The following is a 27,609-nucleotide window of genomic DNA, read 5'->3' on the forward strand; positions in this document are numbered from 1 at the left end:
ACTAGGCTATAAACAAACTATACCATGATCGTCACCTCATCACCATCAACCTGTTCACTGTGAGATATTTCATGTTCAACAGCACCTGTAGTCTCATTTAGCAACTTCTTAGCAACCAGCTTTACAAAGACACCTAACAGCTTTAAAAAAATCACAAATGTGGTGTAACTGGTGTGTTTTATATCTTAGAATAAAACATGAATGTATTTTAAGTTTGAGTTAACCATACACTACATAATTTTAGGGATTTAACAAATATGCCATTCCAAAAAATTTACATTAGAAAGTTGGAAGCAGAAGTGCTAAAACACAAACTCGCTTCTGGGTTTTTGTCTACAGGGATATCACAGTTCCACCACTCTATAGGGGTTGGTTTGGTTATTTATTGTCTTTTTAGGCTCGTTTTATATCTGCATTCACTGCCTTTCTGACCCAATCTTGTGCCTTTCCTTTTCATGTTTACAGCAATTATGTGAAAAGTCATCAATGGCAATGATTGAATGTGGTTCGAAAAATTTCTACATCAGGGAAGGAGAAAGTAAGTGAATTAAATTTTCCTTTTTGATAAAGGCCAGGTTTCCATCTAAAGCTGCAAATGTAACTTGTGTGGAAAATTGAAATATTCCCAAAACATTTGTGAACAATAATCATTTGCATCAAGCTAGTTAAAGACAATAAAATCATCACTTCACAAATCTTCTTGCCTCAATCTTGTGTTTCTTTTTTTCTCTTTGACAGAAATTGCATGAAGAGTCATTGGTGACTGGGATCAAATGCTGTGCGAAAACTTCTACATCAGGGAAAGAGACAGTAAGTGAATTTAATTTCCTTCTTGATGCTGACCATGTTAGAAATGGAGGTAGGGATGTTTTAGTACCCCTTTTTCCCTTCCCGATACGGATTCTCATACCTGAGCTTAGGGAATCAGCCAAAAGTAAGTACTAAATCGATACCTGAGTGGGTATCTGTAGAAGCAGTTGTGTATAATACTAGCCCTGTTTATCCATTAATAAAATGGTACAAACACATACAGCAAACTAGGGTAAAGTTTTACAATATAACTGTATAAAAACAGTGCAAAAAGAGATATAAAAAATAAAAATGAATACTATAGAAAATAGCATCTTTGTATCTCAATATTCAGAAACTTAAAAAATATAAAAATAAAAAGACACTTGTTGATTTTAAAGAAAATTTAGAAATTTATTGAGAAGGAAATATAGCCTAAACTTATCAACAACAGATTATATCATTGTCATACTGTATAGAATGCCCGTAAACAGTGTAGCCCGTAGACTAGTTGACGACAAAGTTGTTTTTTTTTTTTTTTCATTTAGATTGTTTTATCTGTCAAATGAAGCTCTGTTCTTTACTTTTATTTAAAGTATAGGCCTAGGATTGCATTACTTTGCGTACATTTTTATAGTTTATAAAGCTATAAAATGAAAGTCTAAAGATAACTCAGTTTGGTGTGGAGTTATCATATGCATAAATCATTTAAGTCAATCAGCATTTGTTTGATTTGTAGATAAGGCTATGCAGGCTATTTTAGAAATGGATCTTTTATAAGGACTATTATTAACTGTAATTCTTCAAATGAAGAAAGGTTTAGCTATTTGTTGATTGTATTTATGATGTTGCCGTGTTGAGCACACTCAGAGCAAGTGAAAACCCCAACGCTTCGACTTCCACTTCTTCTTTCCACTGCTTCTTTCTCAACTTGTGCAAATACATGAAGGTGTTTATGATGCAGATCCAGGACAGAGGCAATCACCAATAGCGTTAGTTTGGCATCAACTTGTCTGTGTCAAACTGTGACAAGTCTTTTCACTATTTTCATTATGCTTCTTTTATCAAAATATGTCTGTAGGCACGTGTGGTTGCACATATTATAATGAGTTAACAAATAGCCCTATGTGTTGGAAAATAATAGTACATTTTAATTGTTTAACTAATACCATAAATTGGTTAAAAATGCATCCTTTCAGTTAACGGTTAAACGATTAATATGAATATCTCTAGTTTTCCTTCTGACCCCCATATTTGAACACATTTGTTGAATAGAGTGGTGGGATTATGATGTCACTTTGTAGACAAACCAGCAGTCAGCATCACGCTGGTTCCTTTGACAAAAAGCCAATAGGCAAATGTAACTTATGTGGAAAATTAAAATAATGCATTAAATGTTTCAGACAATCACTGTTTCACTCAAATGAGTCAAAGAGAATAAAATAATCTCTTAGCAAATCTTCTTGCCTCAATCTTGTGTTTCTCTTTCTCACTTTTACAGGAGTTGAATGAAGAGTCATTGGTGACTGGGATCAAATGCAGTGCGAAAACTTCCAAGTCAGGGAAAGAGACAGTAAGTGAATTTAATTTCCTTCTTGATGCTGACCATGTTAAAACCTCAAATCAGAAAAGATTGGCACAGTATGGAAAACACAAATAAAAAAGAAAGTACTGATTTCTAAATTTACTTTGATTTGTATTGAATTGCAGATAATCCAACAGACATTATTTAATGTGTTTAATAAACACATATGCCAATTTTGGTTCTTGCAACATATTTCAAAAAAAGTAGTGACAGGAGGTTAGGGCTGTCATCAGATAAAATGTTTAAATGATGTGAAGTGAAACAGGTTAAAGAGGACACAGGTACTGGACTGGCCTGTCTGCAGTCCCGATCTGTTTCTAATAGAGAATGTGTGGTGCATTTCCAAGCATAAAATGCAACAACAAAGACCCCGTACTGTTGCCCACTTTGACTTGTTTGCAGTAAGAATGGTACAAATTTACACATGAAACACTTCATCACTTGCTGTCTTCAGTCCCTAAACATATTTTTAAGTGTTGTAAAAAGGAATGGCAACATTACACTATATTTTATTAGCAATTTCCATACTGTTTCTGATTTGTGGTTGTAGAAGGACGGTTGACCATCATTTTAGGCTGTTTTTCCTGGGCAGTTTTTCTCAAAAATGTTATTGCGATGACTCTCTTTGAGTACAATATACCCCTCTTTGTTAATTTATAATAATGACTAGTGTTTTGGGGGATGGGCATGACATGGTCATGAATTGTGTGGACAGTTTGGCCTTGTGAGGACACCCATGTTTTACACAATTGATGAATAGAGTTAGGTCTGTAATGAGTTCACTGTATAGTGTATTGGGGGATGGGCATGACATGGTCATGAAATGTAAGGACAGTTTGGCCTTGTGAGGACCCCTATATTTTACACAATTGATGAATAGAGTTTGGTTGGTTATGAGTTCACTGTATAGTGTATTGGGGGATGGGCATGACATGGCCATGAAATGTAAGGACAGTTTGGCCCCCATGTTTTACACAATTAATGAATAGAGTTTGGAGTTTATGCTAACCGTTTGCTCTCTTGTACAAAAACTTAAATAACAAATCAAATGAAATTGAAGATGTTGTCCATGCATTTTTCATCCATTTGCTTTTCCCTAATGCCTGAAATTGGCCAGGTAATAGTAGTTCATTAGTTAAGTGTACTTACTTAGCAAGCTTTCTGACCCAATCTTGTGCCTTTCCTTTTCACATTTACAGGAATTATGTGAAGAGTCATCAATGGCGAGGATCAAATGCAGTGCAGAAACTTCCACATCAGGGAAAGAGACAGTAAGTGAATTTAATTTCCTTCTTGGTATGAGCAGAGTTTCTATCCAAAACTGCAAATATAACTTATTGCAAACAAAATAATTTCGTCTTTGACAATGACAATGTTAGATGTAGAAGGGTTAAGTGCCATTTTAGGCTGTTTGTCCTGGGCTGTTATCTCAAAAACGTTGTTGTGATAACTCTATTTGAGTAAAATAGACCCCTTTCTAATAGGGATATCAAATTCCACAAAATCCTGTGATCCATGATCATTTAAATTAGCGATAAATTATCAATTAATCATTAATCACCACTCCATAAACACAATAGATAAAGTTTGGAATGTTTTGAAGTATTAAAGAAATCACCCAAGCTTTTTCCATTTGGAGACTTGCAGTAATTAATACCTTAGTTCTTATAAACAGTCATTTATAACATACATAATTAATGAATTTGTTACTGAAGAATAAAAACAATACACACTATGCTCTTTGCATAAAGATCACTGCAAAATAAGCTTAGTGCTTATTTTATGTATAAACTATAAATATAAAAAATAAAGAAATTAAGTAATGGAACATTATATGTAAAAAATCTAAATGTATATACAGTAGTAGGCTAGGCTAAATAAAGGTGCCTTAAAGCTTTTGTGAAGAACAGACTATATATGATAGGTGACACAATCTCAATAAACACTTGGTGCTTGATCTCATATAGGCTACATTATTTTAGGACATTCGATACGACATTGATAGGATCTGTTGATGTCAAACTTATGTTTCCTTTTTAATATTAAGACATTTCCTCTGTAATGCTACTATTATCCCTCATCACCAGTAAAATAACCAGCCTTTGTATTTCATATATTTTAAATGTAGATTTTCCTGCCAGTTTGATGCAGGCAAATGAAATTTAGGCAAATCTTACTTGTTACTCTTTCACCTGAACTCGCCACGAGTAAGATGGAGAAAATGAAAGCACATCAGCATAGATGAAAATTCAGATGCTTAAGACATAATCTGTAAAATAATGACTTATTATAAACTTTGTTAGTTTTAAAGTTTGTAGCAAATATAGGACAGAGGTTTGGGATAAACCAATTACAGTAGAGCATTAATTAAATCCTTATTTTTCAGGGAGTGAAACAAATCAACCAATGCAACAGGCATGAACATAAATGTACACTTCATATATTTTCCTTGAAAAATAATGTACATTTTTGTTGGTCAGTTATCTAGAAAATAAAGAATGAATAACATTTGTGGTGAAGTGTTTCAAAAGAAGTACTGCTATTCAGACCCAAAACACATTTTTTTTGTTAAATAAATAAATACAATAATAATATAAATAAAATTCAAGTAAAACATTCTCGTTTCAGGGAAGCCTACATTAAACTGTGTTCACGGTTAATGACAAAATAATCCATTGCGCTGGCCATTATGACTTTAATTCATTTCATCAAGTAATTTAAAAGAGCAGGACAGACTTTACAAGCTATTCTGAGCACTAATTGTGTTCACAGATTACCTAGAAAGAACAAACTCGGTCTGAAGGAGAGAACTCATTGTGAGAATGGAGAGGCTCACCGCATGTCGGGCCGTGATGCACGATTTTTAAAATTAGAGTCTGCATGCACCAATTCGTGCCAGTCTGTCAGATGAAATTGCTTAAAACACCTTAACATTTTAAAGAAACTAGTTAAAGTTTGCATAACCAATGATTGATCTTATCCACCTGTGACCCACTCATAATTAAACATCACATAGCCTACTTTTTGATTACCTGACTCAGGAAGGCAGCACACACATATATAACCAATCAAAACAGGGTTATATACATCCACCCCACAGAACATAAACTGCACACACTCGATTATTTAATGTGTGAAGTCATGGACGAATGTCTCGCAGCTCAAATCATAACTTATCCTTTAATGTCCATGCTTAATCGGTCATCGTCAATAAGGTCTGTCGATTAAACAGGATACTGAAAATCAATCGATCAGTGAGTAACTGTTAGCATCCCTACTCTCTATTAATATATAATAATGACTAGTGTATTGGGGGATGGGCATGACATGGTCATGAATTGTGAGGACAGTTTGGCCTTGTGAGGACCCCCATGTTTTAACACAATTGATGAATAGAGTTTGGTCGGTTATGAGTTCACTGTATAGTGTATTGGGGGATGGGCATGACATGGTCATGAATTGTAAGGACAGTTTGGCCTTGTGAGGACCCCTATATTTTACACAATTGATAAATAGAGTTTAGTCGGTTATATGTTGGCTTATTTTACATCTGACAATAAGATTTTTGTCCAACATGTACAATAGAGATGCACAGATCAGCTGAAATGGCACCTAAATCCGCAGCTTCATACTAATTAGGGTTGTGACGATGAGGAAATTTCCCTACCGGTTAATCGACATGTGACAACACCGGTAATACTGGTATTTTTTTTCTGCTTTTTCCTCTTTTCTTTCAGTTTTGCGGGAATTGCCAATTCGGCGTCTATTGTTTGAATGGACGAAAAGGAAGCTACAAAAAAAAATTAAATCACTGTTATTAAACAACACAAAATTTTATTAACATAACGAATAAAACACAACAATGCTACAGGCTGAAAAAACTGGAAGTTGGAACCATACAAATAACAACCATAAACGCCTATATTAACAGCTTAGTCCTTAGTCCTAAAATACATTATTAAGGAATCTATAGGCTATTGAAGAATAAACCGAATTTGAAATATGATCCTTGCATAATGATCACAACTCAACAAGCTGGCACTCATTTTATATATAAACTATAAATAAAAAAAATAATAAAAAATGTTAAGAAATGAAACATTATGTAAAAAAATGTAAAGACTACAGGCTAAATAAAAGCGCCTTGTCAGAGCTAAACATCAGCGCACACGTGTCAGTTTACAGCTTCTGAAAAGATCAGGCAGCCTATACAGATCACACAATTTCAATAAACAACATGTAAATGTATAAATATTTCGATAAGTATTGTTATAGAATATTTATAACTTATGATCTTGCTTTTTGGTTATATCGGTACCAGCTTTGATCTCTCTTTAAAGCGGCAGTTACAGGCGCTGCATAAAGGCGTCTTACACTGTCAGTGGCGGAATACACACTGCACTGGCAAGACGTTTTATTTTTATTTTATTTGTTGCAGATTTGCGTGTTGTTCCTTTTTAAAAAATACATTTTATTTTTAAAATCTCTCAAGTTAATGTTGTCTATCGAGTAACATAATCTCCCTCGGATTGGAGTTCGGTACGCAGTAAGATGGACCAACACCACCCTGTAAGTTAACACACTGCATACTGTAGGTCCACAGCTCTGGTGTGGTATGAATTACATGTTTTAAATGACAGCGAGACATGCTACATTTAGTTTTTATTGTAAAATATAGATTATAACCCAGTATACAGTAAAATAATATTTTTTAAATGGTTTGCCTATTGACGGCGTATAGGCTAACCGTTAAACTTAAATAGGCTGAGCATATTTTTATTAAAATGAAAACACATTACAACAAACTAGCCACCCTTTGATTTTTTTTCGTTTACGTATATTTTTATCAAACGAAAAATGCAATGAATAGTTTATTTTGGTTTTCATTTTATTAGAAATAATAGAATTTAAAGGCTACACAACTCCTCCATGGCTCCAATTGCGTTTTGACAGATATCCTAGATAGACTTTCTGGCTCAAAGACATTTATGCCTGTTAATTTCAGTGCTGTATTTTGACAGATTTCGCAAAGGCTTCAGCTATTCTACCTGTCAGCTGGTACCAGCTTCAGTTTTGCGACCTGACTCGTTAGGCATCTGTGTCTAGATGACAGCGAGAGAGATGAGATCAGACCTCCGATTCAGTAACTGAGACGTGTGGCCGCACGTCTCAGTTACTTTATTGCAATTTTTAATATTGGCTCATCTAAATTAACTTTTCATTTATTAAAAGCCGAAATATTGCCAGACAGACGAAGCAACTTTCGGTTTTTGAAGAGAGCATTCTCAGTGATAAAAGACGCGCACACACACACAGGTTAGCCTACACTCTTGTCGGCCTATTCATTGTTGATTGTTGCTCACGGCTGTTGCCGCGATAGTTGCTTTGTTTCTCTGCAGTTGGCTTATTAATGGCGCGGCATTGCTAAATCACTCTTGTTTTAATAAAAAAAAAGATAATTTATTAAACATTGTGAGATGATGCGCGATGATGTTGCGTGATTTTTAAAATGAGATTATGCGTTGCGTATTTATGGCTATTGATCTTATCTACCCGCGACCTGCACATACATTAGTTGAACATCAAGTATAAGTGTGTTGAAAATGAGTGTATAAATTAGTTATGTTTCCTCCAACTGCTGCTACCTTTGTCAGGCACAGTTTGCAGATTGCCTCATTAACGTCTTCAGGTTCTCTTTTTGCATTTGGTTTGAACCCAAAATATAGCCAAACAGGCACTTTTGCATTGCGTTTTGACACTTATCCGTCCGCCATTCTATGACGTATTGTAGCTATGTTCAGATGATAATTATAGAGCATGCTCTCGTCTTAAGTAAATTATTTAGAATTATGTTTCCCATTTAATTCAAATAAATATTTAAATAAAAAAAAAAAAAACGAATACTTAAAAAAAAAACAAATGTGGGGACGGTGTCACGGTGAAAATGTCACCGGTGTTTCGTCTTAAAACCGGTATCACCGTCAACACTGTCTATCGTGGCAAGCCTAATACTAATCATCCACCCGCCACCAGTTCGCACATATAGTTTTATCTGATATATGTATCCGCACCCGATCGTCACTTTAATAATTTTATTCTTTGTTTTAGACATGATGATAGGTCACCTTGGATATTAACAGCAGATTCATTGAGCTATAATCTGCACATCTCTGATAGTAAAATAATACGTTAATCGTAAACGTTTTTAAATGAACATTTATTTATAAAAACAAAAGTTTGTCTTAAGACAACATTTTCTTTATTTTCAAATAAAACAAAGTAAAAATAAGACCTTTAGCTTTTACAGATACAGGAACAAGATAAAAAAGGGTGCCACTTCAGTCTAAACAGCAGCTAGGTTATGTTTACTTGGCCTTTTTCTTTGCACTGTGCAAAAACAGAATAGCATCTACTGTGCCTGGATTCGGGAGATTCCGCCTCGCCTCCTAAAAGCGGCTGCAGCACTGAATGAGCGTTCGTTCGCACCACGTGTTGTAAGAATGAACAAGATTCACCTCGCAAGGTGCTGCAGTCGTGGAAAAAGCGATCTTGTTTGTCCCAGAGCGAGAGCATATTTTCCTCTGATAACTCTTACTGAAACTTTGAACAGCAGGCTACTCTTGCACTTCATCCATTATTTTGGGCGTCTCACATGATCATTCTGCAAAGCCCACTCTGCTTTTTTGCTGGTCCACTGCCATGTCCTGCTACATCCACCCGCAACCGACCCGCAATTAATCATAATGTATGTTTTTATTACCCGACACGTGGATTATCTGCATCGCCCGCTGATATAACCGCAATCTGTGCATCACTAATGTACAAATTGTTTTGGTATTGATTTGACATTTTTGCGTCAATAAGGTTTACCTGATGTGCACACTTTTTAGCCTGGACATGCTTTCAATTTAATAATAACTGCAGCAACTTTCAAGCTGTCAAAAGGAAGTATTCAGTTAGTTTTTAATTTAACAGGCATATCATTTTATGATTTTTTTTTTGCTTTACAAATTGATGCATGCATATAAAAGTTGTGGTATGTTTAGCATGTGAATTGGATTTTAATAAAAACTTTCCCTCTGTACAGTGTCGCCATGAAGTACACAGTGCTGTTGTTTCCAGTTTGCATTCTTGCGATGGATGTAGTGGTCCTATGTTAAGTAGAAAATGAAGACTTCAACTTGCAAATGTAAGTATTTATGTCACCAATAATTAGCGTATAAATTTACGTGTCATATTTTTTTAGTCTGTGTACTTCAGTACAATATGGATTTCTCATGTAATTTCTAGATATTTTTTTCTAGTTTTTTTTTCTTCCATCAATTCACTATTTGAAAGCCATATCCATTTTTTTCACATTTGTTGTTTTTAAGTAAATAAAAAATTATATTAATGAATAAATTAGTGTCAAATTAACATAACCTTACTAGGATTAAAGAAAAAATTTTAATTTTAAGATAAATTAAATTCAGTCTTATAACATGCATTAATTTTACAAAAAACTACAAATTTAGCATAGTTGTATGTTGTCCTAAGTAAATTAAAATATTTTACAGCACAGCAAACACCATAAATTAAATAAAACACTTTTACAGGTGCTGGTCGTTTAATTAGAATATCTTCAAGAATTTTTGTTATTTTATTTATTTCATTCAAGCTGTGAAACTTGTATAACGTATACATTCATTCCACACAGACTGATATATTTCAAGTGTTTATTTCTTTTGATTTTGATGACAACTAAAAACGAGAAATGAAAAGTGTGTAAAAAGGTTAAGTATTGAAGACACCTGGTGCCACACTCTAATCAGCTAATTAACGCAAAACAGAGCTCACAGAGCTCTTGGTCCAAACACATTAATAGAGAGGCGAAGTGAAGGAAAAGATGTGGTAAAACAAGAGTGTACAAGCAATAGGGATAACTGCACCCTGGAGAGAATTGTGAAACAAAGCTCATTCAAACATGTGGGGGAAATTCACAAAGAGTAGACTGCAGCTGGAGTCAATGCTTCAAGAACCACTACTCATAGATGTATGCAAGACATGGCTTTCAGCTGTCACATTGCTTGTGTCAAGCCACTCTTGAATAACAGACAGCATCAGAAGCATCTTGCCTGGTCTAAAGACTGGACTGATGCTGAGTGCTCCATACTTATGCTCTCTGATGAAAGTACATTTGGCATTTTCTTTAGAAATCAGGGTCCTAGAGTCAGGAGGAAGAGCGGAGGGGCACACAATCCACAGGTGTTGCTTGAAGTCCAGTGTAAAGTTTCCACAGTCAGCGATGGTTTGGGGTGCCATGTCATCTGCTGGTGTTGCTCCACTGTTTTCTCTGAGGTCCAATGTCAACGCAGCTCTATACCAGGACGTTTGAGAGCACTTCATGCCTTCTGCTGCTGACCAACTTTATGGAGATGCAGATTTCAATTTCCAACAGGTACCTGTCCATGGCACCTGCACACAGTGCCAAAGCTACTAGTACCTTCTTAAAATAAAAATCGCCTACCTTAACCCCATAGGAAATCTATGGGCTATTGTGAAGAGGAATATGCGGTATGCCAGACCCAACAATGCAGAAAAGCTGAAGGTCACCATCAGAGCAACCTGAGCTCTCAGAAAACTTGAGCAGTGTTGAACACAGACTGATCCACTCCATGCCACTCTGCAGTCATTCATGCTAAAGCAGCCCACACTAAGCATTGACCGCTGTGCACGCTCACACTTTTCATCTTCATACTTTTCAGTTGGCAAAGATTTCTAAAAATCCTTTCTTTGTATTGGTCTGAAGTGATATTCTAATTTTCTGAGATGCTGCATTTGGGGTTTCCTTTAGTTGTCATCAAAATCAAAATAAATAAAAACTTAAAATATATCAGTCTGTGTGGAATGAATGTATACATTATACAAGTTTCACAGCTTGAATGAAATTAATGAAATAAATCAACTAGGGATGCTCAAAATAATTGATTAACCGTTAACCGAAAGGCTGCGTTTGTGACCGATTAATGCTATCAGTTAAACAATTAAAAATATTATTTTATATATTTTTAGTTTGGCTGCATAAGGGGCCGATTGAATGCGCCTTTGCGTCAAGAGGGGCATCTTTTGCACGCGGCTCATCCCAGAGCAGCAGTTTGTGTTGTCAAGACAACTACAGAGAACTTTTAAAGAGCTTGGTTTCCCCTACATTCATTCTTCAATGGCGGGGACCAAAATGCATTCCTCCACGGCTACATTACCTTTTCAAAACATTCAGTCATTGTTGTTGTTTTTAATAGCGGATTATAATCGCACCAAAACGTATTAAAAGGTAAGTAAATTATAACAGCGTAAACTTTTCTGTAACCGTATAGTGCTGTGTGCTATCTGTTTAATCCTTTGGGGTTACGTGCTGACTGACTGACAGGTGTGCGATGCGTGAGGCCAGCAAACACGCAGAAGCTTTCAGTTAAGATAAACACAGTTTCTATAGTTATACTTTATTTATAGATAAAGTATGACTTTGTATATAATCAATCTATCTTGCTGGAGTTTAAAGCTGTTTCACTTTACTTCAGGACGCATTAACACCGCTCTGAAGGTCTAATCGCTGTTTTAAGTTATCCAGAGCTGTATGAATGTAAAAATCTTGAATATCATAATATTATTAAATATTACAATTGTAACAACTCAGACAGCAACACTTATGCACAATCGATACCCAGCTGATTCAGTCGTTTCATAACATCACCGTGCTTCTTTTCTTCCTTTTTCCTTGTCAACATAAAGGCAGTGAGATGCGCCTTGTTTTTGGCCCCTTGTTCAACTGCAAGACATGCTTAACTTGCGGGACGACAACGTGTAACCCGTCCCTACTAACACAATTGCCAAAGAAGCAAAATGGAAGAAGAATATTGCTGTTTGATCGAGACGTGTTGATGCTTAACCAGCGCTGATGTTGACTGCGTAATAAATGCAACAAATAGGCTTTACCTTTTATTTGAAAGCTTATAGAGTATGTATGCACATTAATGCAATATCATATTTAAAGAACAAAACTGTTTACAAAAAGTCTACATATGAGCGCGTTGTTGTTGTCTTTTTATCACGCAGCGCGCACTTGAACCGCGAGAGAGAGGAAACCATATAGCAAGACATATTCTTTAAAATAATGATTTCTATAAAAATGTAAAAGGTTTTGTGATTATAATAATAACAGCAAGGCATTAAATAAATGCATATTTTCCGTGGAGCAAGCAATTTGAGGAAGTCTGCGATTTTTATTTGACGAAAGAAAAAACATATGATTGGGAAAAAAACTGCCTATGCCGGTTATTAAAAAGAATCAGTCAGTATTTTTGTTTTGTAATATGAATTAATTATTTAAGTGGAAATAATTTAGGGCAGTCCTATTTATTTTATTCATTTTATTTAGTTTATTCTGTTCTTCTGTGCTAAACACTACAGGTGCGTGAAAATGCTCTATTGTTATGTTCTATTATTAATATGCTGGCATGTTAAAATAAATCAGTATTTTAAAATGCAATATTTAGTGTGTCAGACACAAAATAGACACGTCAATTTGTTTAATATAAAATTACTAGTAATCTAACCAGTTAACCGTTAATAACCGATTAATGAGTGGCGGATGTCGGTTAGCAAAATTAACCGAAATGAGCATGCCTAAAATCAACTTTTTGAAGATATTCCAATTAAATGACCAGCACCTGTATTTAGCTGAAGAAATACACCAGTTAGGCAGCACTAAGGAACTGCTCTCTTATTGAGTAGGATGCAGAAAGCTTGCACTCTGATTGTTAAATAAGTCTTTATTTTTTTTTTTTTTACAATGTCAGTAAAAATATGTATTTTTGTATATTTGTGTTTTTCTGTTGCAGACACCAAATCAAGGAAAGTTATGATAAAATTATGGAGCACACTGAAGTGGATGCAGTCATGGAACATTTTAAAAGGACACCTCACCACAAAAGCAGAGCGTGATCAATGCAAGATAGCAGAAGACAAAGTTTTTTTTCCCTCTCCGCTGTCGCGACCCGCTTGCATGGCTTGGGATCGGTAGAGCTACGCATCGATGAATTTGCTCTTCAGTGTTTGAACTCTCAGTAATGATTTAAACCACACTGAACTGAGCTAAACTGAACTGAACTTAAACACTAAAAACTGAACTACCCTGATCCAGTTACTATGACCATTTATGTGAAGCTGCTTTGACACCATTTACATTGTAAAAGCGCTATACAAATAAAGCTGAATTGAATTGAATTAAAAGAAGAATGTCATGTACACCAAGGATGACATTACAGTAGGGCACAATGCCTTTTCCCCCCCTTAGTCCTTCCCCTTCCCCCTACCCCTTGTTTTGCGCGTTCACGTCAAGGGGTAGGGCTGTCCCAATTCTCTTTAGCTTGAAGGCGTTGGGCTAAGAGGAAGGGGTGAATAGCCCTTTGAACAAAGATTTTTCAGGTCCACACTTGAAACCAAGGGGTAAAAAAAATTCCCACAATACACCTGCCATAGCTGCACCCAGAAGTAAGGAGAATTTTTTATTTATTTATTTATTTATTTATTTTTATGACAAACAAACATGTTTCAATATATTCATAACTACGTTCATGTTTTACTGTCATAGTTTTCTTTTTAACGCTATAATTTGCAATCTATAATCCATAATAATCACTCCTTTGCAGCAGTCCCACAACATTCTGACACTTGATGACACTGGAATACCCTGCCAGAAAAGTCTAGTGTCTGTGATGAGCTGTTTACAGTGTCTGCTATGATGTTAGTGTGGTTTTCGTGTGTTTACATAGATGAATATGGCCACTGTGTGTATATATACAGTACAGTTACAATCTTATTGCCACATTAGATCATTATGATAACATGATGTGCCTTCAGTGATTTCCTCAAGATAAATATCAAAAAATAACACAACTGAAATAACTACAGCAGTCGCGATCATCTGATCTCATATGAAGCATAAAATTACAATGACATATGCTGTCCCAATTCTTATGGGTACATCTGAAGCCCTTCCCTTTAACTTTTGGTTGTAGGGGCCAAGGGGAAGGGGTAGGGGTACAAAAATAGAATTGGGATTGGGCCTAAATCAGTTTTCATTTTTTGGTTGAACTTTAAGGGGCAGGACCCTTAAAAATGCTGTCATTAAGCTGTTTTTTTAAGCCTTGTTGAATAAATGCATTTGAGACAGTGATTTACCGTTACTGATTTATTTATCTACCTATCTATCTCTCCCTCAGTCTGTCTGTCTGTCTATCCATTAGCTAGTCCAGTTAAACACCAACTGTCCTCATAGTCCAGTGTTAATAATGTGTGTCAGTGTGTATGAGTAGAGTCCAGTTAAACACTAACTGTCCTCATAGTCCAGTGTTAATAATGTGTGTCGGTGTGTATGAGCAGAGTCCAGTTAAACACTAAATGTCCTCATAGTCCAGTGTTAGCAATGTGTGTCGGTGTGTATGAGCAGAGTCCAGTTAAACACTAACTGTCCTCATAGTCCAGTGTTAGCAATGTGTGTCGGTGTGTATGAGTAAAGTCCAGTTAAACTCTAACTGTCCTCATAGTCCAGTGTTAGTAATGTGTGTTGGTGTGTATGAGTAAAGTCCAGTTAAACTCTAACTGTCCTCATAGTCCAGTGTTAGTAATGTGTGTTGGTGTGTATGAGTAAAGTCCAGTTAAACTCTAACTGTCCTCATAGTCCAGTGTTAGTAATGTGTGTTGGTGTGTATGAGTAAAGTCCAGTTAAACTCTAACTGTCCTCATAGTCCAGTGTTAGTAATGTGTGTTGGTGTGTATGAGTAAAGTCCAGTTAAACTCTAACTGTCCTCATAGTCCAGTGTTAGTAATGTGTGTTGGTGTGTATGAGTAAAGTCCAGTTAAACTCTAACTGTCCTCATAGTCCAGTGTTAGTAATGTGTGTCTGTGTGTATGAATAAAGTCCAGTTAAACACGGAATGTCCTCATAATGCAGGATTGTTGCTGTGTGTTTGTAACACTCATGGCTGTCCTGATAATGCACGATTGAGTCAGAAACGCCCACTTTTGCCCTGTCCCCACAACGTTGTAGAATGTCAGGTCTTAATATTTCCAGACTCTTTCACAATAATGAAATTCTGAATAGACAGAGTTATTCCCCATGCAATATGGAGAAGATTCATATATTTTACTAAACTGTAAGACAAAAGGAAAGGTGGGTCCCCATATCCCATGATGGTACTTTTTTAGGAAAAAAGTCCCAATAAACCACCCGTACCAGTATGTGTGTGTGTGTGTTTGTGTAATATTAATATATAGTAATATGTATAGAAAATATTAATTAATCAGTTTTCCCTTGTCTTGGCCTTCAATAAAACCAAAATTTAGGTAGGCTTTGTCATACTGTCTAATCTTTTTCTTCGCCTCTGAAGAATCACTGCATTTACGTTTGTCTGCCATTTTTGTTTTAATTTTGCCTTTACGACACGTTGAAAAGCAGATTGCGCGAGTGAGCAAAATTTAAATAATTATTTAAAGTTATTTATTTTAATTATTTTCACTATTATGTTGGAATTTTAAGCATGCGTTTAGATTTTTATTTATTTTTTTGGTACTTAAAAATACATATATAATAGTAGGGCAGCTCGATTTTGGGAAAAATCATAATCACGATTATTTTGGTCATAATTGTAATCACGATTATTCAAAACCATTGCCAGTTAAAGTCAAAATTATTAGCGCTCCTGAGATTTTTTTTTTTTCTATAAATATTTCCCAAATTATGTTTAACAGAGCAAGGAATTTTAACAGTATTTCCTATAATATTTTTTCTTCTATTTGTTTTATTTTAGCTAGAATAAAGAAAGGTTTAAATATTTTGAAACCAATTTAAGGTCAATATTATTAGCCCCCTTAAGCAATATTTATTTTTGATTGTCTGCAGAATAAACTACCGTTATAATGACTTGCCTTATTACTCTAATTAAGCCTTTGAACTGCACTTTAATCTGAATGCTTGTATTTTGAAAAATATCTAGTAAAATATTATGTGTGCTGTCATTATAGCAAAGACAAAAAGAAATCAGTAATTAGAAATGAGATATCAAAACTATTATGTTCAGAAATAAGTTAATAAAATATTCTTTCCATGAAACAGAAATTGGGCAGGAAAAGGTTTGCTAATATTCAAGAGGACCAATAATTCTGACTTCAACTGTATACATACAGTTATTTTCCACCCTGCAAAGGAAAGAGAAATAAATACAATAGAATAAAAATATGAAACAAACTGTGCTTTAAGCATCTTCACTGTAAGAAAAACACTTTAGCTACAGCAGTGCTTTAGTCAAGAGCAGCGAGGGTTTTCTCGTTATGTTTGTTTAATAATGATAAAAACAGGCGGCAGAAGGATTACCGCGCGCTGTCTCTTCATAGGTTTCTCTTTCACGTCTTTTGATCCTCAACTCGTTTGTTTATAACACAAATGAGGGTTAATGTACATAATCACGAAACACCGCGTTTTGACACCTATTTGACCATTAAAGCGCTCACGTTAAGATGACTAGATGTCTGCGCTCCTCTGCTCGTTTCAGTGTGTGAATGAGAGTGAATGCTGACCGGCCGCATGCTTCTGACTGCGTGATCGTGCTGCACACACACATAAGCTTTTTCGCGCTTTTAAGAGCCATTTAAGAGCGTGTACAACTGGAACGTGGCAAAATATGATGCAATAATCATTTATCTCGATTAATGCTTTTTTATAATCGTTTGAAACCGAAATCTAAATCGGATATTCAATTAATTGCAAAGCCCTTTATAATAGTGGAGCATTTTTATGCCTTTTTCTACCTCAATACTTATCCTCTCCCGCGCCCCCCCTGTAAACTCTGGCGCCCCCCTTAGGGGGGCGCGGACCCCAGGTTGGGAACCACTGCTTTAAGTTTTTGAAATCTTTTGTATGAACAGCCCCACCAACGTTAGTCAGAAATCGCGGCATAAATATTGAAAAGACGATAATGCCGTTAACAACGTACTTTTAACCAACTCCTATTTGACAAATACAGACCGAAGCGAGGGCCAATGTCACGGTTTAACTGGTGACCGTGTTAACTGGTGTCCTTTTCCAGATGTAAGCTATTTAACGTTACGTTTGCAGATTGGCAGATTCGTCACTTTTTCACAGCATTAAAACATAGCTTGTGCAACTTAAAGTAGCTTGTGTTCGCAGCACTGTAAACATTATCATCAAGCAGGTAATGCTATCATTCATTTATTCGTTCATATTTTCCCCTAAGATAGTTGGTGGGACGACGTGGTGGCAAAGTGAGTAACGTTAGCTCTGTCGTCTCACAGCAAGAAGCTCCCTGGTTTGGCTGGGTCAGTTGGCATTTCTGTGTGGAGTTTTAATGTTTTTCCGGTTTCCTCCGGTTGCTCCGATTTCCCCCACATGTCCAAAAACGTGGTATATTGAAGGTGAATTGGGTAAATTAAATTGTCCGTAGTGGATGAGGATGTGTAAGGGTGTTTAGTGATGAGTTGCGGCTGTAAGGGCATCCGCTGGAAATGGATAAATTGGCGATATCAGATTAATAAATTGATTAAACTGAAAAAAAGGATGAATAAATGAATATTTATTGGCATGTAGAAATGTAAGTTGTTTTATTAATTATACTCCACTCTTAGCTGTGCATAGTATATACAATAAATTACGAAAGATTTTTCTCATGAGAGGGCAGTATATTCAATATTCCCCTATATTTTAATTATTATTTATTAACATTATTTTTAAATAGGAGATCATCCGTAATCTTGCCTAGGGTGGAAAAAAGTCTGAAAAATTACCCTAGGGCCAGCGTGTTTTTTTTTTTTTTTTTGTCTAACTTTATTAAAACACTAACTTATAGACCATCCATCCCTAACAGTCTTGTGACTTATGTATTCAAGCCAGCCAAGCATTAAATTAGTGTGCATACATTGCTATTGGTTCCCACTTAAAAGATAGAATAGTAATTTACATCAAATACTGTGTTTTTGAATAATATACTAAAATGTATTATACTGTATATATTATAGATTTAATATATTTTACTGTAGTTTTACACTGTATATATTGTAGTTTTTATAATGTGTGTATATGTGCACACACATATCATTTAAAAGAATACTTGCTGTATGTTTACAACTTCTCTATTCTCATTCACAGGAAGACAGGATTTGGATGGAGTCTGAAATCTGAAATGTTGATGACTTTTTTCCTTTTTTGTGAGTAAGGTGATTAATAATGTCTGCAAAACAAAAATACAACACTCTCTGGAAAAGAGTGAAAAGAGATCAGCAGAAATTGGATTTGTTGCATTTAGATGACATGGAGATACACACCAGCTCAACTAGTCTGGAAAGCTTTAGTGAGGAACTTCAAGCACAGCCCACTAAAGAATTCCAGCATGAATCTGAGTGTGATGTTAATATGCAGGGGGCTCATGCAAGTTTAAATTCGAATTCTGATTCGAATTCTGATAATGCAGACTCAAATGACAGCCATTCTTTAGGAGTTAAACTTGCAGAGTGGGCCAATGAATTTCAGGTCAAGCATAATGCAGTGGATGGCCTTCTTAAAATTCTTGGTGAGCATCACCCAGAACTTCCAAGAACTGCTAGGACTTTACTTGTGTGACGACCCCAGGACTTCAGTATGGATGTGGCAGATCCTGATTGGGTGCCTGGTTGTCACCAATTGGCTCAAACCATATAAAAGGGTTTTGAGTGCTAGCTTCTGGAGGACGGTGTGGCTACGGGCCGTCCTCGTGTTCAGATCATCTCTTCATTTCTGCAACCTTATGGTTTTGTTTAGCATTATTTATTTGTGTAGTTAAAGTAGTTATTTTCTTTATTTTCCCCTAGACATTTGTTTGTTTGTTGATTTGTTGTCCTATTTAGTTTTATGTATAATAAATAAGTTGCATATACATTCTTTTGTTGTTCGAACTCTTTTATGTTGCGATTCAAACGAGGGGGTCGTAACACTTGGAACATGTGAAAATGTCAACTTCGACATGAAATCTGGGATGCAATATTTCTACTTTGGATGCAAAGAACAGCTGTGTAAACATCTACATTTTTACCCCACTGATGTTGTCTCTCAGTTAGACTGTCTGGACATTTCTTTGAATATTGATGGCTTGCCTCTATTCAAAAGTAGCAGTCAGTCACTGTGGCCAGTTTTGTGTAAAATTAATTTGGCTCCTTCCACGGTCTTTCCTCTTGCTCTCTGTTTAGGTGTCTCAAAACCTACAGATCTTAATTTTTTGACAGATGTTGTACATGACCTCAGGGACATTTTAATGAATGGACTAGAGACTGACAGGGGTAACTTACGTGTTAATCTTCGATGTATCAGTTGTGACGCACCGGCAAAAGCTCTTGTCAAGTGCACAAAGCAGTTTTCGGGTTATTTTGGATGTGATAAATGCACACAGAAAGGCTTCTGGAATGGTAAGCGAGTTATATACCCAGAGACAAATGTTTTCCTGAGAACAGATGCATCTGTTCGTGAGCAGGTTCAGGAGGAGCACCACCGGTCATCTGAGGTGTCTCCTTTTTGCAATTTTTCCAATAAACATGATTCAACAATTCCCTGCAGATTACATGCAACAGTGCTGTCTTGGAGTGATGCGAAAGCTAATTGTTTTGTGGTTGCGTGGAACACTTAGAACCAGATTGTCTTCTGGTCAGGTGAAAGTGATAAGTTCCAGGCTACTTGGTTTAAGGCCATTCATGCCTGACTTGTTTGCAAGGAAGCCACATAGTCTAGAAGAGATTGACAGATGGAAAGCTACCGAACTGAGGCAGTTTGCGCTTTACACTGGCAAAATTGTGCTGAAAGGTGTTCTGTCTGAGGAACTTTATGAGCATTTCATGTTGTTCAGTGTGGCATTGGCCATATTAGTTTGCCCACAGCTAGTGAAAGAGTACAGCTCTTTCGCATCAGATCTGTTGCTTCATTTTGTAGAGGAAGGCAGAACGGGGATGAGTTCCTTGTTTATAATGTGCACTCTATGATTCACCTTGCTTCTGATGCTCATGTGTATGGTGGGCTAGATGAGTGCAGTGCTTTTGCCTTTGAAAACTACCTGCACCAGCTGAAAAGGTTAGTTCGCTCTGGTAAAAACCCACTGTCACAAATAATAAAGTGTCTTGGAGAAACTGACAAGCACAGAGAGGAGCTGAATGACAAGCCTGCAGCTGTAGTGAAAACACAAAAACCAAATAACGTCTTTGTTGTCAGTGACTTTCAGTGTTGTGAGGTCGTTTCTGTGGTAGATGCTACAGGGGAAGTGCATAGAATGGCGCTTTGTCGTGTTTATGACAAACTTGAGCCACTTTTCATGCAGCCTTGTGACTCCAGGCTAATTGGTGTTTACAAGGCCCAAGTGAGGTACACCACAATGAAGCAGTTGTCTCAAAGGGTACTGATCAGAAAGGCATTTTTAGTTGATGCAGAAGAAGATGTCAAGATTGTCCTTACAGTGCTTCATTCATTTTGAGCAGTAAAAATTAAATTTTCTCCACCTTTTACATATTTGATTGATTCATCTGAATGCTGATTGTATGGAAAGCCGATTTGACATTTAATCTCTAACCTGTACTAGTATCTATTTTTCATTTTATTAGTACTTATTTTTTTAGATATGAGTATCTTTTCTATTAAGTTCTAGTACTTATTCATTAGATACTAGTGCTTGTTCATTAAATACAAGTGCGTATTCTTTAGATACTAGTGCTTTATAAAAAAAAATACTTGTGCTTACTCATTACACATTGGCTCTTTTTTATTAGATAGTACTCATTTATTACATACTAGTACTTGTTCATTAGATACAAGTATCTGTTTAATAGGTACTAGTACTTGTTCATTAGATACAAGTATCTGTTTAATAGGTACTAGTACTTATTCATTAGATACTAATTTTTATTAAACAGATACTAGCTCTTATTTATTAGATACTAGTACTTATTTTGATAAAATCTTGTAACTATTCTGTGGTTACTAGTAATACATATACATTTTTTTTCCATTGATTTCTATGGAATCTGTCATTGACATATCAACTATTCAGTTTCTAGTCACTATTGAAATAAGTACACGTTTCTAATAAATAAAAACTAGTGTCTATTTAATAAGTGCTAGTATTTAATGAATAAGTAGTAGCACCTATTAATATGTACTAGTATCTAATGAATGAGTACTAGAATCTAATAAAAAAAGAGCCAGTGTCTATTGAGTAAGCACTAGTATATTTTTTATAAAGCACTATCTAAAGAAAAGGCACTAGTATCTAATTTATAATAAGTACTAGTATTTAATGAATAAGTCCTTGTACTTAATGGAAAACATACTTGTATCTAAAAATAAGTACTAGTGAAATGAAATAGATACTAGTACGAGCTATAGATTAAATGTCAAAACAGCTTGCCATACTGATTGTACATTCTGTATAAGCAAATTTCTGCTAATTGAAAATAAACACTTATCTGAAAATTAAAAGCTCATTTTACCTCAGCCCTTATGATGCTACAACTGTTTATAACTTTTTTTCTAACAAATGCAAAAAGCATAATTTTGAATAATGAGCATACTGCAAATTGGATATTTCAGCAGTGCTAAATTGCAGTTGTTCCCATGGTTAACATAATAATGCATGAGAGATTTAAAGGATTGGTTCACTTTGAGAATATAATTTTCCTGTTTCTCATTCCCATGACACCCAAGATGTTTGTGTTTCTTCAATTGAAATTTTTTTTTTTTTTTTTTTTGAGGGAAAACATTCCAGGATTTTACTCCATATAATGAACTTTAATGATGAGCTTTGATTTGAAGGGTAGCATTGCAGTTTAAATGCAGCTTCAAATAATTTTACAAAATCACAGCAGAGGAAGAGCTTTAAAAGATAATTACTGTTTTAGTTTTTAGATTCATTTGAAGCAACATTGAAAACATTTAAAAGAGAAAAAAATGTTGGAATGTTAACCTAAACGCTTGTTTTCTTTTTGACTGAAGAAAAACATACAATTTTTGGATGACATGGCATTTATTTATTTTTTGGAAGTGAACTTATCCTTTAAGAGCAATAGCAAGGTTTGTATTTTATTCTAAGCATCTTTCATGCTGGACCACGAGGCAGTGCTTATTGTTGCCCTAGTGTACATTTTGTACTTTAAAATATTTATGGTAAATATTTTTTCTCTGAATAAAATTTGTCCCTACTTCATTTGTGGCAAAAAGCAGACAAACTGTGCTTCAAATTATCTATTTATTTGCTATATTAGTATAAGGTCAGTATTTATGAGGGTTCTTAAATGATAAAATTTTTAATTTTCAGAAATGTTTTGAAATTAGTTAATTGTTAAACTGTGAATTCTGGAGATATTTAATAAAAAACTGTAAATGAGTCTGAATAGTTAGGACTTTTTAAATAGTTGAATGGCAGCTAAAGTTAATGGTGTGACTGAAGGAATTATGTTATAAGGAACTAGGGACACTGATATAAATATTTGTGTATTTACTTGTGTATACTTTTTAGTGTGCAGTACCTCACTTATCAAGGGTTTGTTGCCAAAGGGGTTTTAAGTGCAGATAATTTTATTCGCACTTTTGCCTCTTTGGCACCAAACCCTTATGCTTTCCTCGTAGAGATTCGCAGTGGTCAAGTTTCCCCAGGATGACACTGTAGATGTAGTGCCATCCAACTGGCTTGAAATAACAGAAAAGGTATTTATAAATACTTATATATGCTTTTATATTTTTTTACATAAAGCTCAAGCTGTTTTAAACCTGTGTGTGAACAACCATATCTAAACCTAATCTAATCTTTTTTCAGCTAAAATCTAATTTAAAGGGTTAATCTGAATATCTGTCAACAGGAAATATATTGCTACTGGCCTAAAACAAATTTTACGGCCAAAGCAAAAAGGTGAGCCACGCCAGATACAGCGCTTTGGGCGAAACATGTTGCAGTGGTTTTGGTGTATACAGGTATTTAGGAAGTATTTACATTTTATATTTGTTACCTATTAGGGTTGGGCAATGTCGACCAATCTGGCATCATACAATGCATAATGTGACACATCATGATGGACAATGGCATTGTCATCATAGGCAGCTGTGAATTAACTGTTTATGAATTATTAATTAATTCATAACGAATTAATGATTAGTCGACCGTTTTAACTACCTGACCCACATGATCTTTGTTTTACTCATAACCAAATCATCAATAAATATAGATAAGTTACACACAAATTACCACCTGTCAATCACTTTTCCCGCAGGACTCTGGCATAAATAGGCAGAGTAATAGTTAAAAAATGTCGTTATAATGAGGTTTCAGAAAAATGACTGAATACAAGCGTAAAAGTGACAGATTGAAGCAGTGTACTGACTGGCTCAGCATCGTGCAACTACCCGCCATCGGTGATGGACTATGGCATTGTCTATCAACCGAACTCTATTACCTATGTTGTTAGAGGATAAGTTTACTTAAAAAAAAAAGTCTGATAATCTTTTCACTGATATGTCATTCAGAAAGTACAAATCTTCATATATATATATATATATATATATATATATATATATATATATATATATATAATTATTATTATTATTCTTTTTGGCTTAGTCCATTTCATAATCAGGGATCGCCACAGTGGTATGAATCACCAACTTATCCAGCACATGTTCTACGCATGCCCTTACAGCTACAACCCAACACTGGGAAACACCCATACACACTCTTTCACAAGTCACCTATACCAATTCTCCTATAGCGCATGTCTTTGGACTTGTGGGAAAAACCAGAGCACCCAGAGGAACCAACATTAACATGGGGCGAACATGCAAACTCCACACAGAAATACCAACTGACCCAGCTGGAGCTCGAACCAGCGACCTTCTTGCTGTGAGGCAATTGTGCTACCCAATGCGCCACCATGATGCCATATATGAATAGCTAGCTAGATGGATGGATGAATGCAGCATGCATGCATGCTCCAGTTTTCCCCACAGGCATCTGCTGTGTAAAAAAACATGCTGGATAAGTGGCAGTTCAGTCCCATGGTGACCCCTGATAAATAAAGAGACTAGTAAGCACAAGAAAAATGAATGAAAAACTCTACATAATTTTTAACTTTAAATACTCATCAAATTAGCTTTTGAACCCTTTTTTTACCTAACCCTTAGCTTTTTACCCTAACTTTTTAGAGTCAAACTGCACAGAAAGACTCATAAGTGTTTATCCATAGAAGTTTACTATATGTAAAAAAAAAAATTCCTGGAAAGTTTTTTTTCGCCAAAAACCTAACTTCTTTAGATTTCAAGCATGAAACACATGAACATTTGATGACATAAAGTGTCCAAACACGTGTGCAAAAGATGGCGCCTGTGTGTTTGTCGGCATGCCGTTTGCCTCGTCAATTTTTAAATGTCTGTTCGGCAACCATTCTATCAGTGCTTTTTCTTCTCTTATTCATCAGCTGCGTTGATGCATTAATTTCATATGATCGCCAAGCACTGTTAAACATTAGAGGTTTGTTGGAGAATCAACCCAGAGACTGCTCCTTAACACATGACTACTGCTATTCATCGTTTCCTTTTCCCACGGCCGCGTTTGTTCGCCGGCTTCCGTGCTGTCTAATCTATCAATGAAAACGTCGCAGAAGAAGAGGAAATCGCGGAGGTGTCTGGGTGAGGATGAGGAAGGAAATTTCTATTTCATTGGCTCTACATACTGCGTGCTCATTTGTACCTACGTATGGTCACCGTGGTTTGCACCCGGCTCGACGCTCGTGGGACGTGAGATACACCTTTTTTTTTTTTTTTTTTTTTTTTTTTATTAACAAGAACCAGCATGTACAGTTACAGTTGTTTTGTTATACAATACAATCACTTTACATTTCTTAACAAGAATGAAATAAGTGAAAAAAAACAAAGAAGAGAAAAAAAAGAAAAAAAAGAAAAAAAAAAAACAGAGGAGAGGGTACATAATTATCAAATTACATCCAAATATGTTTCGCACATTTTATAATTTTAGTGATTTACAAGAGTTAGTAATGCACTTTTTTTTTCACAGGAAATGCATATATACAAACATTTTATGTAAAAATGTTAAAGGAGGAGCATATATTAATTGTTTTAATTGCTTTTCTATTTTGAGACTTGGAAATCACTTTTATATACATTTGAATCTCTTTTTCTAACACCATGAAGAGAGGTTTGCTTTTGGAAAACTTGGATTTATGTATGTGAAATTTACATAATAATAAAATTAAATTTATAATAAAACCAGCATCTTTTAAAGAGCGATCCTTAACATAAAAACCCAAAATCACATGTTTATAAGATAAGGAAAAGGTTTTTAAGATATTATGGGCAATAAAAGCTTCAACATTGATCCATAATAGTCGAGTATATTGGCAAGACCAAAATAAATGTGAAATAGTTTCATTAAAGCTTTCGCAAAAACAGCATTCTAACTCAATATCAATTTTAAATTTTTGTAGAAATAATTTTGTGGGATAAACTCTATGAAGTAATTTAAATGATATTTCTTTAGCCTTATTTGTGATAAAAAATTTTTGAGGTAATGACCAAACTTGAGTCCAGTTTATGTTATTAAAGATATTGTTCCAGTAAAAAATAACATACGGTATAGACATATTTTCTTTTAAGATTAAAGATCTAATTTTGTGATTATTAGGCTTAAATCCAGAGAAACAGATAAACCCAACCGAGGTTTGTTCAGGTTTAGGAGGACAAACAGTAAGTGCTGATGTACATACACTGCCTTTATACAGCATATGTATACCAGTGGGTATTGCCCCGGTTAGAATAGTAAATTCCTGTAATGTAACAGGAATTTTGTATCGTGCCATAAATTCTGTAAATGTTAATAAATTTCCGGCATTATCAAATAATTGGTTAACTAATAATAGTCCATTGTTAAACCAATTGTTAAAGAATAGTGACTTATTTCTATACATGATATTGGCATTATTCCAAATAAGAAAACTATGTGGGGAGAAGTTGTGTTTATAAATAAGCCTCCATGTTGTAAGCACTTGTTGATGAAATTTAGACAGTTTGATTGGGAGTTTTTCAATTTTGTGATTACACATTAAAAGAAATTCTAAACCACCCATATGAGAGAAAATGAAACGGGGGATAATATTCCAGATAGAAGAACTATTTATAAGAAATTGTCTTATCCAATTAATTTTAAAATTACCATTAAGTGAGTTAAAATCAATAAAATTTAAGCCGCCTTTGTCATAAGAATTCAGCATTACTAATTTTTTAATATAATGAATTTTGTTTTTCCAAAGAAATTTTGTCAACATTCCGTCAATTAGTTTGTTTGTGTGCTTATCAACTGAAATAGACTGAGCTGTATATGACAATCTAGAAATACCTTCTGCTTTAGTGAGCAGAACTCTGCCTTTGATTGATAGATCTCTTTGTAGCCAATGGTTCATCATCTTTTTCGTTTTTTCAATAATTGGTAGAAAATTGGAAATACATCTACTTTTATCGTCCTTAATTATTTTAATTCCCAAATATGTCACACTCTCTCTCACAGGGATGTTACAAATTAGAGATTCTGAACAATTACCCACTGGTAATAATTCACATTTATTTATGTTAAGGCAGAGACCTGAGGCTTTAGAAAAGGGTTCAAGAATTTCTATTGCTGTAGCAATCTGTGAGGCATCCTTCAGAAACAAAACAGTATCATCCGCTAACTGGCTTATTACCACTTCAGTGTTTTCAATAGATATTCCTTTTAAGGAGCTTTCTCTAATATGTATATTTAGAAGTTCAGTAGCTATCAAAAACAGGTACGGGGATATTGGGCATCCCTGCCTAACTCCTCGTCTCAAAGAAAATCTAGGAGAGGTGCCGCTGCTGAGTCTAATAGAACTATTGCAATTAGTGTAAAGCATTTTAATAGATCTACAGAAGAAATTTCCAAATCCTACCCTACTAAGAGTTTGTAACAAAAATTCTTGTTCTAAAGAATCAAAAGCTTTATAGTAGTCAAGAAAAAGTATAAAGTTGTCATTAGAGAAGTAATGTGAATAATCTAGAATATCTAATACTAAACGTATGTTATTAAAAATGTGTCTTTTTTGCAAAAATCCAGATTGACATTCATCAATTAAATTGTTCAAAGTACATTTTACTCTTT

At 35.0% G+C, this 27,609-nt stretch overlaps 3 protein-coding genes across 9 annotated transcripts in view; 2 read left to right on the forward strand and 1 right to left on the reverse strand.

The window, feature by feature from the left end:
- si:ch211-199m9.3 overlaps positions 1-23,124 on the forward strand; it is a 55,666-nt gene extending 32,542 nt beyond the window's left edge. The window contains exons 11-16 of one of the 2 annotated variants that reach the window (XM_068220482.2): positions 466-538; positions 739-810; positions 2,291-2,362; positions 3,574-3,645; positions 9,462-9,563; positions 13,252-14,588. Coding sequence is in view for 1 of the 2 variants with exons in the window: in XM_073948279.1 (XP_073804380.1) it covers positions 18,573-18,574 (2 nt within the window). In the remaining variant the exon portion in view is untranslated. Of the gene's footprint in view, positions 1-465; positions 539-738; positions 811-2,290; positions 2,363-3,573; positions 3,646-9,461; positions 9,564-13,251; positions 14,589-18,572; positions 18,632-22,988 lie in introns of those variants that run through there. The other variant, XM_073948279.1, reaches the window with a different exon arrangement.
- Positions 1-27,609, reverse strand: part of LOC103910797 (uncharacterized) — a 1,018,570-nt gene that overhangs the window by 167,780 nt on the left and 823,181 nt on the right. The gene's annotated exons all lie outside the window — the stretch shown is intronic.
- Positions 1-27,609, forward strand: part of LOC101885837 (uncharacterized) — a 79,629-nt gene that overhangs the window by 8,436 nt on the left and 43,584 nt on the right. The window lies entirely within an intron of this gene.

Source organism: Danio rerio, chromosome 4 (assembly GCF_049306965.1).
Source record: "Danio rerio strain Tuebingen ecotype United States chromosome 4, GRCz12tu, whole genome shotgun sequence".
In the NCBI taxonomy this organism is placed as follows: domain Eukaryota; kingdom Metazoa; phylum Chordata; class Actinopteri; order Cypriniformes; family Danionidae; genus Danio; species Danio rerio.